Here is a 19,695-nt window from a genome sequence, read left to right on the forward strand (position 1 = left end):
CATTTCCCATATAAATGTACTATTCGTATTAAAGGTCAAATATGCAGTTTTCAAACTGCTAGCAAGATTTGAATATAGCTTTATTTCAGTCCCTTCCCCAGGCCCTGCTCCAACCCCGGGTTTCAAATCCCAGCCCCGTCTGTGTGGAGTTTGCATGTTTACCCCGTTGCCTGCGTGGGTTTTCTCCAGGTGTGAATGTTTTTTTGTTTATATGTGCCCTGCGATTGGCTTGCGACCAGTTCAGGGTGTACCCCGCCTCTCGCCCGGAGATAGCTGGGATAGGCTCCAGCACGCCCGCGACCCTAGTGAGGAGAAGCAGAACAGAAGATGAATGAATGAATTAATTTCCAAATGGCCCACGCGTCCTTTGATTTTTCTGTATGTGAAAAGGTTTAGAAACCCCGGCATACAACATCATGGCAAGTCAGAAAAGTTTCATTTCAATTCATGTTTTGGTGGTCTTATTTTTTTAACACTGTGATTTTGTGTGCAACTGATGCATGGTTGATTTTGTTGTACTAATAAAACTGTGTTTTGAATTTGGGGGAAAAAAACCATCACATTTTTATTTTTCCAATTACAAAGGATTTGGTGAATGCACATATGAAACTTGCAGAGTTCAGTACGTTCAACAAGCTTAATAACCACTGTTATAAATGATAGTTAATGATATCTTTGCATTGTCATTGTTATGCAGTATGTGGAGCATTTTTACACCTATTTAAGAATACTCTCGCCTCTTAAAAGTCCTCTCCACTCCTGACTCTTCATATCTTAGTGTAGCACTTTTGAAGAATTAAAATGTTTTATGAATAGCTTTTATCATTACTTAAATCAACTCCTAGAATTGTGGGCGGGGCTTTTGAGAAGCACATCACAAGGCTTTTAGCACTAGAATTATTTATGGGTAAGGACCTGGAAATTCTAATAAACGGGGGGCCAGAAGTAAGTGACAAAGTAAAGAGAAATGCAGTAGATAGGGAGGTAGAAGTGATCATGTCCTCAGGGGGGATTATCGAAAAAATCCCATATGGTACTTTATGAATATAAACCATCGAGACTTCTGGGCTTACAACCTGACATGTTCTGAGTACAGTGAACATGGGGAGGGATCAATAATTACGAGTCCCTCTTGAGTTATACAGTGCATTTCACAAGAAGCATAATTAGGGCTGTTGCAGCTAACAGCGGGTGCGACTGTGAACAAGAACACTTGAGGAGAGATCAATGTTCTTCCTCTCTAAATTAATGAGCCTAATGATGATGTGACAGCTTCGGCACTGGTGATCCATGGGGAAAAGGCTGGCGTTCACGGAGTGTGCACACATGTACAATGCTGAAAAGCCTTGAGCATTATGGCATAGGAACAAGATATGGCTAAGTCATATTTTATTTGATCAATTCATATTGCTGACCAATCAAGTCAATATTTTCATTAAAAAAACACATTTGAAAGTGAACAAAAACATACAGCCGCTTAATAAGCATCAACAGTGAGGAAAGCAGAAATGTACAATAGAAAATGAAAAATTTTCAGCATAGAAAGGGTTACATTTAAGGGTTTTGAGAAGCATGTCACAACTCAGTAAACAGTACCTTAAGATGAAATACAAGGACACAAAGAACAGCGTGCAGAGATGTCCGTCTCCAGAAGGGAGAGTGGGGTGGCTAGTTTAGGGAAAGTGAAACAAGTCATACATCCATCCATCCATTTTCTGAGCCGCTTATCCTCACAAGGGTCGCGGTGAAACAAGTCATTTGATGTGAAAAGTGCTCAGTTATCTTTTCAGGACGGGTCCGAGTAAATACCATCGCTGCAAGATTCACAAAGCCACGCACATTGCACGTATGAAAACGAAAAAGCTGATTCACAACAGAGCACTTTTACATACAGTATGAGATAAATAGAAGCTTCTTGTGGCGTGCTATGGGACAATCTGTTCTCAAAAGATTTTAGTGGAGTGTCAAGTTTAGAACAAATGTGAAAAGAAGGTAAAAGTAGAAGGAAACAAACAGAGAGGTAATTGGTAAACTGCTATGCAAGATATGACTCATTGTCAATTTTCAAATCTTAAGTTTGGGCCCACTTGGTATTATAGCAAAGCAAAGCAAATTTATTTATAAAGCGCATTTCATATACAAGGTAACTGAATGTGCTTTACATGATTAAAAAAAATTCAAAACAAAGGGGAAAAAAGCTTCTAAACATTTAAAACAAAATAAAAATACAATTAAAACAGCGTACAGTGCAAGAAATATAATTTAAAAGTGGAAATGCATGGGAAAAAATAAGTTATTCCATTTGTGTGCAGCATAATAGCTAAATGCTGCTTCATCATGTTTGCTATGGACTCTTTGCTCCACTATTTGACCTGAGTCTGTCTATCTCAGAGCCCTACTGGGTTTATATACCATTAGCATTTCATTCATGTATTCAGGACCTAAACCGTTTAGTGATTTATAGACCAGTAGCAGAACTTTAAAATGTATTCTAAAGCTGACTGGAAGCCAGTGTAAAGAATTTGAGTAATATGGAGTAATATGCGCTGACCTCTTTGTTCTGGTCAGACCCGAGCTGCAGCATTCGAAATGAGCTGCAGCTGTTTAATGCTCTTTTTAGGGAGTCCAGTCAGAAGACCATTACAATAGTCAAGTCTACATGAGATAAAAGCATAGATGAGCTTCTCCTGGTCTGCTTGACAAATGGAAATCTTCACTCTGGACATGTTCTTCAGATGGGAGAAGGCAGTTTTCGTAATTGATTTGATATGACTGTTGAAAGTCAGGTCGGAATCTATCAGAACACCAAGGTTTCGGACTTGGTCTTTGGATTTTAAAGAGAGTGACTCTAGGTATTTACTAACACCAATCCTCTTTTCTTTATTGCCAAAAACAATTATCTCAGTTTTATTGTGGTTTAATTGAAGAAAATGTTGGCTCATCCAATTATTTATCTGTTTTAGACAGTGACACAACACCTTAATTGAACAGTAGTCTTCTGGAGACACTGCTAGATATAACTGTGTGTCATCTGCATAGCTATGATAGTCAAAATTAAAGTTCTGAAGAATTTGACCCAAGGGTAGCATATACAGGCTGAACTGGAGGGGTCAAAGAACTGACCCTTGAGGAACCCCATAGGTCATTGCCATTTGATGAGATTGAATACTTCCATCTCATCCATCCATCCATTTTCTTTACCGCTTATCCTCACTAGGGTTGCAGGTTGCTGGAGCCTATCCCAGCTATCTTCGGGCAGGAGGCGGGGTACACCCTGAGCTGGTCGCCAACCAATCGCAGGGCACATAGAAACAAACAACCATTCACATTCACACCTACGGACAATTTAGAGTCTTCAATTAACCTACCGTGCCTGTTTTTTGGAATGTGGGAGGAAACCGGAGTGCCCGGAGAAAACCCACCAAGGCACGGAGAGAACATGCAAACGCCACACAGGCGGGGTGGGGGATTGAACCCCGGTCCTTAGAACTGTGAGGCAGTCCTACCCACGTTTCCAACCTGTTCAGCAGTAAATTATGATCTACCGTATCAAAGGCCGCACTGAGGTCCAAGAAGACCACAATTGACACCTTTCCTGAGTCAGTATTCAACCTTATATCATTTAGCACTTTGATAAGAGCAGATTCTGTACTGTGATGAGTTTGGAAACCTGATTGAAATTTGTAAAAAAGTCCATTAAAGTTCAAGAAATTACTGAGTTGATTAAAAATAACTTTCAATAATCTTGGCTATGAAAGGAAGATTTAAGATGGGTCTATAGCTTGCTAACATGGAAGCGTCCAGCGTTCTATTTTTTACCAGAGGCTTAATAGCAGCTACTTTAAGAGCTTTAGGAAACTCGTCTGACTGAAGTGAGCAATTGATTATTTGCTGCAAATCAGCTAGCACAGACTTCGCAATAGCTTTGGAAAAAGTCAGAAGGTATTGAGTCAAGACAGCTCGTTGATGGTTTCAACTGCTGAACCGTTTTCTCAACTGTTTTTTGGTCAACTGTATCAAATTCTGACATGGTAATGGAGTTTTTCCTGGGTGGCTTCAGATGTAGTATCATTTATCATTTTGCTGATTTGTGCAAATATTTAACCTGATGGATTGTATTTTTTCACTAAAATAACAAGCAAATTCATTGCATTTATCTGCTGTTAGGAGTTCTGGAGCTATCTGATTCGGGGGGTTGTGAGCTTGTCAACCACAGCAAACAGAGCGTGAGTATTGTTGAAGTTCTTACTGATGATTTCAGAAAAGTGTTGCTGTCTAGCCTTGACTAACTCTTGGTTAAAATTACAAAGACTTTGTCTGTATAGGTCATAGTCAATTTAGAGTTTAGTTTTTCTCCACTTACGTTCTGCTTTCCTACACTTTGATTTAGAGGTCTTTACCATCATTGTGCTCCTCCACGGTGTTCTAGGTCACCTAGAGATTGTCTTAGTTTTAATAGGAGCGACAACATTCATGACATTTGAGATTTTACAGGTGAAATTATCCAAAAGTTCATCAACTGTCTCAGCATTCACAGTTTGTGGCACAGCAATGGTCTCCATAAACTTAGTGGCAGTACTCTCATTTAGGTAGCTTTTCTTAATAGACATAGAGGTTGTCTGAAAATTTGGAAGAATCTGTAATTCAAAAATACACAAAAATGGTCAGAAATAGTCATATCCTTAATGTCAATTGATAGAATTTCAACATCCTTGGAGATGACCAGGTCAGTGATGTGACCTTGAGTGTGGGTTGGACTCTTAATATGTTAAGAGAGGTCAAATGTGTCTAGTATAGCAGAGAGTTCTTTAGATTCTTTTTCCATGTTATTGTCAACATGAATGTTAAAGTCTCCCATTATGACAAAATAAAATAACTGACAGCAGTTAAGGAAAAGTCCTCCATACATTTTCAATTCTTTCTTGGAGGCCTATAAATTATTAAAACAATAACCTTTGGGTCACCTTTAACTAAAAAAACAGAGATATTCAAAAGAGCTAAAATCACCAAGTATAATTTCTTTACACTGAAATAATGCCTTAAAAATAACAGCAATACCACCGCCTTTTTTCCCTATTCGACACTTGTTCATAAAATAAACATTTGGTGGTGTTGCCTCATTTAAAATGGTTTTACAGATACTTTCTGTTAACCACGTTTCATTTAGTAACAAAAAGTCCAGATCATAGGTTGTCATTAATCAACATTAATTAATTACCCAGTGACCTGATATTGAAAAGAACTAGTCTCGAAGAGATAACTGAGGACAATGGTGTGATAGATTCACATTTTATCCTCACTAAATTTGTAGTTCTACTTTTTTTGTGCCATATTTCTTTGACCAACTTTCTGTCCCTTGTAATTACAGGGATCAAAAATGCCTGATCTCCATAGGGGTCTGACTTATTCTGGAAAAGACCCCGCAGCTATGAGTCAGATTTGCAGATAAGGTTCTTCATGGGTGGAGGAGGGGCCCTTCGCATCTTAGTGGACGGTGGTTTCAGGCGAGGGGGATGGGAGGAAGATCTTGGCGTGGTGTGCGTTGCATTCCAATATTGACAATAGTCTTCATCCTGTCCTTCACACCAAATGCACTGGCCATCAGTACCAGAAACTAATAGTAGAAGTAGGTGGCCAGTTATTTTTGACAAGGATCTTACAGTTTGTAAAAACTATACAGGTTAAGACTGGTCGTGTGATTTCTTTTCCTTCCTCAAAGGAAGCAAGGATGCATCATGCTTGTTTTTGACTGTAAAACACTAAAATGTTATTATTGTACTGTTAATATCATACCATATTATGATAATATTGCATTGTGAGTTACTTTGTGAATCATACCACAATGAACAGTCTAACAAGCTACCTGCTCAAATCCACATAGTAGACTCAATAATGCACAAACATGCGGTGGGCATACTCTGCTATGTTTTGGAGCAACAATTAGGGGGAAAAAATATTTATATAATTACATTAATTCATAGTTGTTTGGAGTTATGCGGATGAGGCACAAAAACTACAAGGAACCCCAAAAGGCATATTAGCTTTGGAGGTTTTTACATTTTCATACAAAATTCTACTAAATTCTTGTGAGAACAGCCTCTCTCATAGCATGGCACATTAACTCTATTGGCACAGAACTGCAACTTTATGAAAATTAAGTATGTCATGTCTGCACATGTTTAGCTTTTCTCATTCCCATTTTAAATGATTATGTCCCCACAGAAATCAATACCAATGAGTCCAAGTCTCATTTTAGGCCAACACATTATCATCAATGTGGCACTGAAAAAGAATGGAATGCACTTAGAAGGTAAGATGAAGAAACCATTAATTCTACGTCACGTTTATGGGATGTTTCTGACATGTTGTATGATGGCAAATGAACAAAACATAAACAAAACACGAGAAGAGATTGCTTCATTAAGATTTCAAAGTTATTTCAGAAAAAGATGGAGCCATGACTAGGAGTGCCAACATCAAAAGCAGTGCATTTGGTGTTTAAGGTTAAAAGCGGCAGAAACAAATAGCCTTAAAGTACATCATTAATAACATTATACTCTTAGAAAAGTACAATTCATTCATGATGAGTGTTTTCTTTTTTCCACTACTTATACTTCTGATTGCATTTTCTTTCAATTATATCAAGCCAGAGAGACAGGGTCTGATCGGCATTCGAAACCACATTAAAAATAAAATGTACAAATAATCATAATAATAAATTACAAATGCACAACAACAAAAGTCATTGGCTTGGGATAGTCTCAGTTCTGGCTATTCTTCTCTCTTTTGACTTTTCTCTTCTTACCACCTGCAACCTAATTAATCTTTAACAACAGGTGCAAAAACAGATCCTGTGAGGCACATACTGTATACACCATCCAAGCCTTGAATGAGTCTTTTCATGAAGAAAGAAAAGTCTGTCATAATGCTCGAATGGTATAAAAATCCACTTCAATTACTCACACTCTGTCAGTGGAGGAGTCAAAGCTCAATGATGAGTGCATATTAATCAGTAAACCTTTTAAAGCAATTTTGCATATGTACAGTCTTGATCCTCGAAACCAACCACGTTGTCCTCATAGAGACGATAAGCAATTGTGGTTGAGATCAGTCATTTCCCAGTACTCATTGTGAGTTTTTTGTTTTTTTTCCCATATTAGGCCATCAGTACCAGAAACTAATAGTAGAAGTAGACGGTGTCATAACCATTTCTTCTTGCAACGCAATTTTCCAGTAAGTTTTTTTTAGGGAATCATTTCAATTTGATCCTTATGCTCTTCTCTATGTAATTCTCTCTGCAATTATAGATTGTATGTTGAATTAGTATGTTGTTCCCAGCACGATCCAAAGCAGTTTCTTCTAATGGATGGTAGGCAGATCGCCCAGCCAGGCACTGGGTAGTGGGCGTCGACACGTGTACTCATTCTGCAAGGAAACAGACAAAAAGATCATTTAACAGCCATTCAATGCCAGTTTCAGAGGTAGATGCCAAAGTGTCCAATTGCAGTGACTGGAGATTTCATTATAAAGCAGTGAAAGCAAAGCAAGACACGCAATTTATATACATACTCTACATACATACATACAGTACATACTCTCTGTACATAGGTCCAAATGTACTAAAACTTCCTACTAATTACGGCACATTGATTTCTTTGGGAAGTCCTTCTTAATGTTATTCAGAAATGTGCATTGGGACATTGTTATTTAATAGGAATGCATACATACATACATACATATGTATGTAAAAGTAATTTATCAAAATTCATTGCCAATTAACCAAAAAAAAAAGGTCTGCATATTTGCTTACAAATATGCAACATTGCCAAGCCCCATATTATTTGCATAATTAAGATAAACATTATATTACATATGAATACGGTACATTTTCAACAATGTAAGACTCTGTTGCTTAACATATGCTTCAATAAATGTGTTTGCATGTGGGTCATTTTCATATAATTTGATCAATAACGGTCAACACATACCACACTTATTTTCCTTTTGAAATGAATTCATTTTACTGATATGAGTATTTGAATTATTCACAGGTGTTATCATTCCAAAGTTAATAATTATTCTAAGAAAAATAATATTCTAAAGTAATATTTTTAACATTTTTAATGCCAAAAATTTCTCTACCATTATGTGTCCCAAATGAAGTTTCATGAGTTATGAAGATGCTAATTACGTTTTTGGATTTTTAAATTGTAGGATTTGTCTTCTATTGCTTAATAGGCCTTTTCCATGAAAACGAACACAAATGCACCTTAGTGACTTCAGAGTTCCGTTTTTTTGGTTCTTTTACAAATGATCCGTCTTTGACACGTAAGCTTACGTAAGTCTTTACTGTTAATGCCACTGGAGGGAGCCTCAATATGTTGTTGCAATACACCGGAAGGATCTGTGACCTGAAGTGCGGCGAGGATTAACCAGACATTTTGCATTCACACATTAGCAGACAGCGAAATAAATGGTGTTATTTCTGAGATATATATATCCACAGCATATCATCGCCAGCAATTGCTCGAATTACTCTCCGATCATCCAGTGATTTTGGGTTCGTAGTTTACTATCCTTTTTTTTTTAACAATTGTCTTGACAGTTATTGATCAAATTGTATGAAAATGACACCTGTATACTCGTTATGGGCATTGATCAACTATGGGGTTGGAAATTAGTGCAATCAATTAAAAGATCAATTGTTATTTTCCCAAATACTACTTGGCAGAATCATGAACGACATTTAGAATTTTGGTTAAATACACTGTAACTTTATTTGATTAGCTTTCAATCAATCAGTCATTTAACAAACACAACCAAGGATAAAACTAACCGAAAAGATGTAGGGCGGGGAAGCTACATCTTATTATGCCTACAGCCTTCTTCTAATTTTCAGTATAGATTAAATGCATCCAGGTGGAGGAGTACCGTAGCAGCATAGCTTTGTGGATGTAAATAAACCACGCTTAATTCACATTGACTTGTTGGATGGGTTTTGGCATTTCACTTTCATTTGAGAGACAAACTCTTCCATACAGAGGCTTACTCAGCTTGCATATAAAAATTTGATGCTGAAAATAGCTACTCTTACAGCATCTGCAGTTTGATCTAACCTTTAAAAAAAGCCCATTTGGGACTAGGAAGAAGGTAATTCCACCATTCACTCATAAAACAAAGGCTAAAAGTCTTTTAGTATCCGCTCAGAATGATCCCATTTCAGCTCTTTGCTCCACCAGCAGTATTGTCAGTGAGGAGCAGATCTAAGAAGCAAAAAGGGCTCAGAAGGAATGCTCTGAGCTGAACTTTGATTTGGATTTATCAGACTGACAAGTCTTCAATATTACCTTATCTACCTTGAAGGCAGTTCGCTAAGACAGCTCGCTGTGTGAATTGTCAAAGAAATCACAGCTAAGTACACATGGAGAGAAAAATAGGCATATGCATGTAATAACGCAGTGTCACAACTTATCAACTCAAGGTTTACACGATATGTTTGGGAGAAACCAATCAGGTAACTTTGAGAAAATAAATGCAACAGGTTTTCAGTAGTTTTGCTGTAACTTGGACTGCATGCTTTTAAATGGTAGCCCTTGAAGAAATTAAGATGGATGTTGTTAATTGAAAAGACGAGCAAAGAACAGCACTGCCAGTCACTCTTCTCTGTATCTTAGGTTCTTCAAGCAACATTACCTGCTTCTTTTTTTCCTCAAATTTTACAATCTGTCTTTTTGCTTTTTACCATATGTCCATTGATATACATTACCAAGTAATACAAAGGCATATCAAGGGTGCACAATGGCACGTATACACTTAACAAATATAGTATACAAGGAGAAAAATAGGTTTTGCACACAATATTTTGACTTTGCTCAGTAAATACTGCTTTTTCTATTTTCACCTGATCTTATCCATACATACAAAGAAATACAAAGAAATCAAAACATCCTGTATATCTCCATAAATTATATGCAACCAGAAAATGATCTGAAATGCTGTGGAATTCAGTGAAATGTTGAATGTGAGTCTTAGAATGGCTTGAATTGGTGGAGAAATGTGGAGGAGTGGGTAAATACTGTATGTGAAATATATTTCAAATCTTATGTTGAAAATTTGGGAATTTTGGGAACGGAATGAGTTGAATATTTTAACATTTGAATGGTTTGGATCTGTCAAGAAATATGAAAGGGGGAAGGAATAATGGAAAATACCTCTTAAATTGGAATTCAATGTTCTTTTTAATTTGGAGAATGGGAATAAATCCCAAGCGGCCTTGTATGAGCTGAACATTTTAAAGTTGCAATGGTTTGAATTGGTCAAGAAATTTGGAAACTGGAGGTAAATATGTCAAAGTCTCATAAATTGGGAATTTTGTTCTGAAAATGGGGGAATTTGAGGCATGGGGATAAATCCCAAGATGGCCTGAATCAGCTGAACATTTTGAAGGTTTGAATTGGTCAAAAAATGCAGGAAAAAAATTGTGAATTTTACTGGGAAGAAATGTTGAATTTGGGGAGTGTGGGAATTTTTGGAATGCAGAAAATTGTTCTCCTGAGAATTTGGAATGTGAATGATGAGGAATTTTTGATGTTCAATGCCTCATTCACTTCAACAAATTGTTTTGGGGTGAACATTTTTTGAATTTTCAGATAACTGGCCATTTTTGGAAAGTTTAAAATAATACCTCACCTGTCCTAAATTTTAGGAATATTTGGAAAAATTGAATGTTTAGAGTTTTGAATTAGAATAATACTTTCACCATTCACACAATGAATTGGAATGTTTTGAAATGTATTAAATAGAAAAGCCTTTGTTGGTAATGACAGCTTCACGGCCCACATTGATCAGCTGTGAATTTGGCCAATTGACAAATGACAAACTGTCTTCAAATCTTGACAGAGGAGTCTAAGTAAAAATGTTCTTGCACTTTTTTTCCATTCATCCGTGTTTTGTGCTAGTTCACCGTCATACATTACGTGTACTATGAAATCAACCATGAGTTCAATTTGGAATATATTTCCCCAGTACAGTAATCCATATACATTTGTCCAAATGTTTGCTTGAGTCTTGTTCTGTGAGCACGCATTGAGCCTATTTCCATTACTTCTGTAACTATTGCGATCGGTATGCTTTGCATACAAATGGTCTTGAGTGAGCTCTATAAATTGCTTCTTGTGTGAAACTTCGGTAATTAGAGACCTTTTCATACTGTAGGCCATCAATTTGGATTTAGACAGACAATATTAATTTGCATAATGTAATAATGTATGGACATGTTATGTTTTTTTTGTATGTGTGTATTACTTGGGTTGTTACTAACATCTGTTAAAAATCTCATGTCAACACCCCAATTGGAAATACATTTTCGGACAAATGTTGTTGAGTATTTATTGTCCCTGTTGTACCTAATTACTCCTGCAATGGAAATGAGAGAAATTAAAATACAGATGATGGATGCAAGCAAGGAAGTTAATTTACATTAGTAGATGTACCTACTTTTAGTAACTGCCTCTGCATGGTACAATCAATAGTATACGTATCTTGCGTTGCAACTGGTAATGAAGCCATTAGTGGTGTAGCGGGCTTGTTTTGTCTTGTTTTCCCTTGCTATACTGTACATGTGCTTTTATGCATCATTGCCAAGCTGGTATTCCATTGCCTTGTTCAGTGGTAATTATTGTAGTCAACTACAATAATTAAAAAATAATAATAATAATGGACTTTAATACCAATGTTGAGCCATGAGTTCAAGACATCTTTCCTATAATTAATTAATAAAATAACTAATATTAAATATGAATAATATTCTGGCCCCCTTTAGATATAATCAGCCTGCTGCCTAGAAAAAAGCACTCACTTCATTGATGAGGACATGGAAGGCTGCCCAGCATTACAGACGTTTTCTTATCCGTCACTAGAGATTAGATTGACTTTTCCAATCTTTGCATAAGTAGATGATGTAGTTCACTCAAGTTTTGCATTTCGAGTTTAGATTCCAAGCTGGCAAGAGCCCAGAAGAAACTCTGCAGGCCAGATTGAGATCAACCCTTTAGTTACACGAATGCAGGGTGACAGTTGGTTGGCGATTGATACTCTTGATGATCTCAGTAACCATGTTAACAGGCCATGTCAGGGATATTCTGCCTCGAAGCACAGAAAGGCATTTAAAAATTAATATGATGTCCGGAGACAAGCCAATAGCTGACAAGATACATAGAAAAAACATTTGAGTCTCTAGGACATTCCACTGCCCCTCTAATACTTCCTTTTCTCCATGTTCATATGACATTCTTCCCCAAGTCTTGGCTTTGAGTTGTTAGGCAAAGACAAAGAATGCTGGCAGAAATCCTGGTGGTTTCAAATTAGACTATTTTTAAACCACCAGTATCGGTTTTGCCTTATATACTCAGCGATGACTTGGCTTATGAAGTCACACTTTCAATTCTCAAGCAGCTTGCCAAAGGAGAAACTACATTATCTTCACGGTGAGCACTCAAATGTGAAATCCTGAGTGGGGCTAGCCCTCGAGTGTAAAACAGTCTCTTTTATGACCTATGAAGGCTAGAATGATTTAATCATTAAATGTTAAATGCGCAAAATAAATTTTACTCAAAACTACAGTTGACCACATAAACCATGAAACTGAACACTTAATGAACATTATACTCTTAAAATGAGCTTTATTGTAGAGTTGCTGTCTTATAGCTACATTAAAACCTCTTAAGCTGGATATCGCTAAAGCCATACAATACAGAATTGACCAAACATTTTGAGGAAATATGCCTATAAAGTTCAGCATTTGAACTGCTGTCATGCGTCATTTCACATGAGACCTCAGCATACCTCATAGGTCCCCAGATATGGACGCAAAAGATTAACTCTGTGTATGTGATTTGCTTTTTCGTTTTGTTTTTGGGGCTTTTTTGCAACTTTAAATGAAAGACGAGGAAAACACTCAAAATTACATGTAGGAGACTCACGTTCAAAGCAGTGAGATTCTGGCCTCATTGTATTTGTTGTCAATTGTGACCAATGTTTGTGTTGTTTTTATCTTTAACATTTTACAGTGGTTAACAAGGGTGTTGCAGCTGAGCTGAAAAGTGAGATGAGGCCCATCTCCGACACATTCGCCATGACTGTCATCAAGTTACATCTTAGGGCTTGTTTTTGCATCTTAATGTTATGTGGCTAATTTCTGACAGTTTTATGACAGGTACACATGTTAAACTCTTAATCCATATTACCTGTACCTTTAATAAATGTTTTGTGATGGCCACCTTAGTACTGAATATTTAGTACTGTAATTTATTCACGAAACAGAACATAAAAAAAATAAAAATCCTTGTGAAATCCAAACAAATCATAGGCCAATTAGCATTCTGAAAAACACTGTTTTCAACCTTAGTGATTCTAATATAATTAAAATACCGAAACATATTGAATTTCAAACTCGAGCCTCACATTTTACGGGGCAAAAAAACAAACAGTTTTGCACTTCTACAGTTCAGGGCAAAAACTGAAATTCACAATATTTTTTGGGAGGGAATCCACAGTTTGTGATGAATTGGCAGAGTGGAAAATTACATTGCATTTTGTGATCTTTGGAAGCATCTTTGCATAAACGATCACCATCTAAATCTACCACAAATGTAATGAGATGTTGAAAATTGCCAACTTATTCCCACTGCATTTCCATTTCCATTAGATCACTAAAAATTTTATTTAAACCAAAAAAGTGCAAATGAAAAATGTTCACACACTGTATATGACAGTTGCCATCCAACCTGGATAAGCCTGTAACCACTGATGCTGATAAATATAATACGATACAACCCACAGAAAAACATCATACGTAGTAAAATGTGCAATCTCGACGACTTGTGATAAAAAGGCATTCCGGTACTAATCAGGCCTTATCGGAATACCAGTGGGTCAATTGGTTAAAGTAAGTTTTTGCAAGTGAGACCAAAACAGAACAATATACTCATGTGAGTCTGCTGTCCTATCTCATAATAATAATCTTATGTGATTATTTGAATAGACACAAAGGCACAGATAGAGCATGTCAATGCGTGTTTACAGCTCATTTTCTTTTCCAACATTCTTTTATCTTTGGGCCAAATATCTATCCATCCATCCATTTTCTGTACCGCTTATCCTCACAAGGGTCGTGGGCATGCTGGAGCCTAACCCAGCTATCTTCGGGCAGGAGGCGGGGTACACCCTGAAATGGTCGCCAGCCAATCGCAGGGCACATATAAACAAACAACCACTCGCACTCACATTCACAGAGTATCCGGAGAAAACTCACACAGGCTCGGGTAGAACATGCAAACTCCACACAGGCGAGGCCGGAATAATGGAATATCTACGCTTAAATCAATGCAACATCATTGCCTGTGTTGGTATGATGAAATTTTATCCTTTTGCAAAACAATGGTCAATCAGTTTAATCATTTCAGAACAATAAATGTTTGGGCTGAAAAAAAACCCAAAATATGACAACCACTGAACTAAACAAACCACTTGTGGATAGTGTTAAACGTCGAAGGTAGATTTCACTACATGTTTCATTGTTTTTGAGTTTTAGTACTTATGGTTGTTTGTTTTTATGTGTCCTGCGATTGGCTGGCGACCAGTTCAGGGTGTACCCCGCCTCCTGCCCGATGATAGCTGGGATAGGCTCCAGCATGCCCGCGACCCTAGTGAGGAGAAGCGGCTCAGAAAATGGATGGATGGAAGATTGGGTACCATTTCAGTTTGATCCTCTCTGAATATCATATACTATTTAAAATGCAATGCTGTTAAAATTGAAGTTTTGATATCTTTTTATTTCGAAGTCAGCTACTTATGGCAAAGAAAAAAATTTGAATTAACATTAAAGGGCACCATGCATTAAATGTTTTGCCCCCCCAAGAAAAAAACAAAAAAAGAAGCGTTATGTCAGTAACTTCACTCATTATGTTGCTGATATATTGCATACATTTATGGCCTAAATCAATAGATAAATTCATCAGTTAATTTGTTTTTTTGGTACTTTTTGTACTAAATTCATCTCTGTTGTAAAGTTAAGCAAATACTAAAGAACAACATATATTTTTTAAATTAATTGGCTGATGAAACAGTTATCAAAATGTTTTCTGTGAAATATCGGAATTGGCATCAGCCTTAAAAAAATCCGTATTGGTTGGGCCCTACTGTTCATTAGTATTATAAACAAGTGGTGTGCATTTATAGTCAAAATACAAACGTATGATGAAGGATGAATGACACATTTTCAAAGAGCATTGGACATCATGTGTCTATGCTTGTGTGTTAGTGGATGGATAGAAGATAACGTTGCTCAATTATTTCAGTGTGACCTTAATGTACAGTAATAAAGTGGTGACCCCAAAACAAAGAAAAGACCAGCAAAGCCACATTGACTGAGGGTGGGGTTCCTAATTTCCCATGTCTGCTCTAGTACCTGGATATTTATCTTTATTGAGATCTGTTTGTTTCCTCTCACTTGGGAGAAGTAGGAAAATGAGCATTGGATCTCATTTGTAATCTTCCATGTGCTTAATCAGACCATGTATTTGCATATTGCATGTCTCACTGTTGCGAAACATAAAAAGAGGGAACAGCTTCAATCTCATTGCATACAGACAAACGACAGTAGGTTTAAGATCCAGTACAAGCCTTATTCTTGCTGAAGAAACCCAAGAATTGTATAAGGAAAATCAGGGAAGCTTATATAAGCTCTTGATGGATGGTACACAGTAACTTGCATTTTCTCTTGAGTGCTCTCTGTCTGACATCCAAACATTCAATCCTCTGATTAATAGAGAGTGAGATGCATTAACATACTATTATAAATGGGTAAACAAGGCCACATCGGCATAACTTGGTTTGGAGGAAATTAAATAATCCTTTTGACGACAACGTTTGTTCTAAATTAAAGAAAAGATAATGGCACTCTTATTAATTACGTGGCTTCAAATTGTGTTTCCAGGGAAACTGTCTTTTGTAAAAAAAAAACTTGGAAAAACACAGCAGTGGTTATGTGCTTATAACCTGCTGTGTTTTCCCACATTTCAATAATGTAACAAACATATCACAATACCGGTACTGAAATGATACCATGGCAAAAATAAAAAATGTCAGTAAAAGCAGTGGAATGAAAAGTGACAAAACAACTTGAAAAACGTTTCTATTTATTTTTATTCATTCAAAACAGGCGGCACGGTGGAAGACTGGTTAGCAAATCCGGGGTTCAAATCCAGGCCTCGCCTGTGTGGAGTTTGCATGTTCTTCCTGTGCCAGCGTGAGTTTTCTCCGGGCACTCCGATTTCCTCCCACATCCCAAAAACATGCATGGTAGGTTCATTGAAGACTCTAAATTGCCCGTAGGTGTGACTATGAGTGTGAATGGTTGTTTGTTCCCTGTGATTGGCTGGCAACCAGTTCAGGGTGTACCCAGCCTCTCGCCCGAAGATAGCTGGGATAGGCTCCAGCACACCCGCGACTCTTGCGAGGATAAGCGGTACAGAAAATGGATGGATAATTCAAAACATTACATTAGCACAGCTATAGGAAAGTGTTATTTTGATGCCATAAAAGCCTGAGCCAACACTAGCTAGTTTTAATTTTTCTTCTCAGTGCGAGCACCATTAATGTTAATAAAGGTGTGCGCTCAGCTTGCCAACTTATCAAAAACAGGTATTGTTTATAACTGCATAAACTTCGAGAAATTATCTTCAAACATGTACATAATAATGCATTTAGAATCAAATGGTTTCTGAATTCATTTTACAGAGTATTTAATTAAGAGTAGAATAAGTGCTTCAACTTTTACCAATCTTTTTTTTTATTATTATTTTTTTTTTTACTTGAGTTCAGAGTGTGTATACCTTTGCAGCCTCTAATGTTATTTAAAGCATTGAGCAATGAAACCGAGCACAGCAATGTGGCAACATCCATCCATCCACCAATCCATTTTCTCTACCACTTGTCCTCTTTAGGATCACGGGTGAGCAAGAGTCTATCCCAGCTCACTTTGGACAAGAGGTGGGGTACACATGGACTGGTCGCCAGTTATTTGCAGGGCCCATATAGACAAAAAATATCTAAAAAAAATAAATAAATAAATAAACATTCACACACCTTCGCACTTATTGGTAATTTAGAATCTTCAATTAGCCTAACATGCATGTTTTTAGAATGTGGGAGAAAACCAATGCAAACATGAGGAGAACACTACATTCCTCACAGAAAGGCCGGAGCCGAGATTCAAACATGCAGACCTCAGAACTGTGAAGGAGACATGCTAACCACTCTGCTGCCTGGTGTGAACACTTTACATAAAAAAAAAAATATTACGGTATGGATTGCGTTATTTCAGATGTGATTGGCAAAATACATCGATATTGAGACATTACATAGTGACTATGAACTGCAGCATGAGTTGGCAATGTTGTTTGCTGTAAAAAATAAAAATCTAATCAAATCAAATACACATACTGTATCAATAAATGGTCTATAGAAGTTGAGAATGAAATAAACACCAGCAGCTATCAGCAGTGGAGAGGCAACTCTACACGAATAAATAATAAACTGTTTAAATAATATGATTACTATAGCGGCAGATGTGGACATAAGTGCATCTTCATATATAGTATATATAGTATAATATAGTATGAAGTAGTAGTATACATTTTGGGGATTGCAGCAGTGAGCATGAGTAGTATTAAACAAAATATCATAAAAAGCTGAACAGCGAGCCTTGTTTTGTGTGTACACAGCTCCAAGATCTCCCAGAGGATATCATTTCCAATGGACTTTGGATAAGAGCAAGGCCAGCACGTCCGTGGGGAGGTTTCGTAGTGTATGCACTTATTTACAGAACGTGGGTGAATATGTGCATGTTTTATCAGCACTTTGGCATTGTGATTTATGATGGTTGTGATTTATCCAGGTGATGGATGAGCACATTAGGAGCTACAGCTATGCCAACCCTCTATAAGTCTCTGTCACTATATATTCTGGGGTAGTATTTAACACAACTCCGTGCAATATTAAATTATTCCCACAGTTAAAACAAAGATGAAATACAGTGGAACCTCTGAAATCAATCACAATCCTTTTCAGGACGCTGGTTGAGCTCAGATTCTTTGGATTTGAATTTTTCTCCATACACAATAAAAGAGGTACAAACTCTGTTTCCGAAGTTGACTATTAGCCATCCGAAAATAATTATTTACTGTAACAAGGAATGTAAACGTTCCTACAAACCAAACTGCAGTTAATAATGAAATGTAAAAACAATACAATGTGTTCACTTCCTTAACATTGAAAAACAATGTCTTTAGTGACAAAAATGATTACTGCTTAAAAGCCTTTTGACACTCCACTTGCTCAGTGTGAAAGACCCCTGCGTCAAAGCGCAATGACGACGGCAACGGGGTACGGTCTTCCCACATTTGGGAATTATGACGTAACAGCCTAGGAGGGAGTCGGGAGGCTTTACTATTAATCTCGATAAAGCCATTTTGTGGTGAGCAGTCAGGACAGAGACATGCTGCTTTCCCACTTAGGGTTCCATTTCCAGTTCTACGGTCATCATAAATTGTTCCTATTAGCAATCACTGAGATCCTTTTGTGGCTCACTTTAGTTAGTTTTATGTTTACACAGTAGAAAATTATCCCTCCCTTTTCTTCTTGGTCACAAGAATGTAAACACAGCAACATTTGCTTTAAGAACTTGCAAGCAAAACGAATCATGAAATGAAACAAAACAGGCTTTTTGTTGATGACCTTAACATTATCTGGACATTCTAGAAGGTCATGCGACATCTATGTGAGTATTTACTGCTAAGTAAAAGATGTGTCTATTCGGTTTACGGCCTAATCTGTTGACATGCCACATGTTTACTGTGTTCCAAAATATTATGCTATAGGTTCTATAAGATATAGCAAAAACCTAATCTCAAATGTTTCATACAGTTTAATAAAATAATTTGTGTGTGAGAGCAAACAGGTTCATTATGCTAAAAGCATGTTATAGACATTTTCTGTCAGGCATTTGCATCATGTTAAAAGAGCATATGTTAAAAACAGGCGGCACGGTGGCCGACTGGTTAGAGCGTCAGCCTCACAGTTCTGAGGTGCGGGGTTCAATCCCCGTCCCCGCCTGTGTGGAATTTGCATGTTCTCCCCGTGCCTGCGTGGGTTTTCTCCGGGCACTCCGGTTTCCTCCCACATCCCAAAAACATGCATGAATTGGAGACTCTAAATTGCCCGTAGGCATGACTGTGAGTGCGAATGGTTGTTTGTTCCTATGTGCCCTGCGATTGGCTGGCAACCAGTTCAGGGTGTACACCGCCTCCTGCCCGATGACAGCTGGGATAGGCTCCGGCACCCCCGCGACCCTAGTGAGGAGAAGCGGCTCAGAAAATGGATGGATGGATGGATGTTAAAAACAGCCACTTATGAGCATCAAGCAGGTATTAGAAGATGCCTGCTTGTGTATCTGGAGTCCCAAGAACCGCTCAATTCTGTATCCTTCACACACTTGCAGTCTTGCATAAACTTGTATTTTGGCTACCTCTGACCAATGCTTCCAGATGGATGGAGGTCTGGCTGGTTGGTCGATTGCCACCATGTCACCACATGGCTGCGACTTCAGCAAAGCAGTGTCGATGATTTTGGCTGTAA

The 19,695-nt window shown here is 37.5% G+C and overlaps 1 protein-coding gene across 2 annotated transcripts in view; it reads right to left on the minus strand.

Annotated features, from left to right (window-relative positions):
- Positions 1 to 1,372: 1,372 nt before the first annotated feature.
- Positions 1,373 to 19,695, minus strand: part of LOC133465095 (leucine-rich repeat transmembrane neuronal protein 4-like) — a 47,252-nt gene continuing 28,929 nt past the window's right edge. For both annotated transcript variants that reach the window (XR_009784544.1, XM_061747540.1), the window contains exon 3: positions 1,373 to 7,425. Coding sequence is in view for 1 of the 2 variants with exons in the window: in XM_061747540.1 (XP_061603524.1) it covers positions 7,360 to 7,425 (66 nt within the window). In the remaining variant the exon portion in view is untranslated. The remainder of the gene's footprint in view (positions 7,426 to 19,695) is intronic.

This window comes from Phyllopteryx taeniolatus, chromosome 15 (genome assembly GCF_024500385.1).
Source record: "Phyllopteryx taeniolatus isolate TA_2022b chromosome 15, UOR_Ptae_1.2, whole genome shotgun sequence".
In the NCBI taxonomy this organism is placed as follows: domain Eukaryota; kingdom Metazoa; phylum Chordata; class Actinopteri; order Syngnathiformes; family Syngnathidae; genus Phyllopteryx; species Phyllopteryx taeniolatus.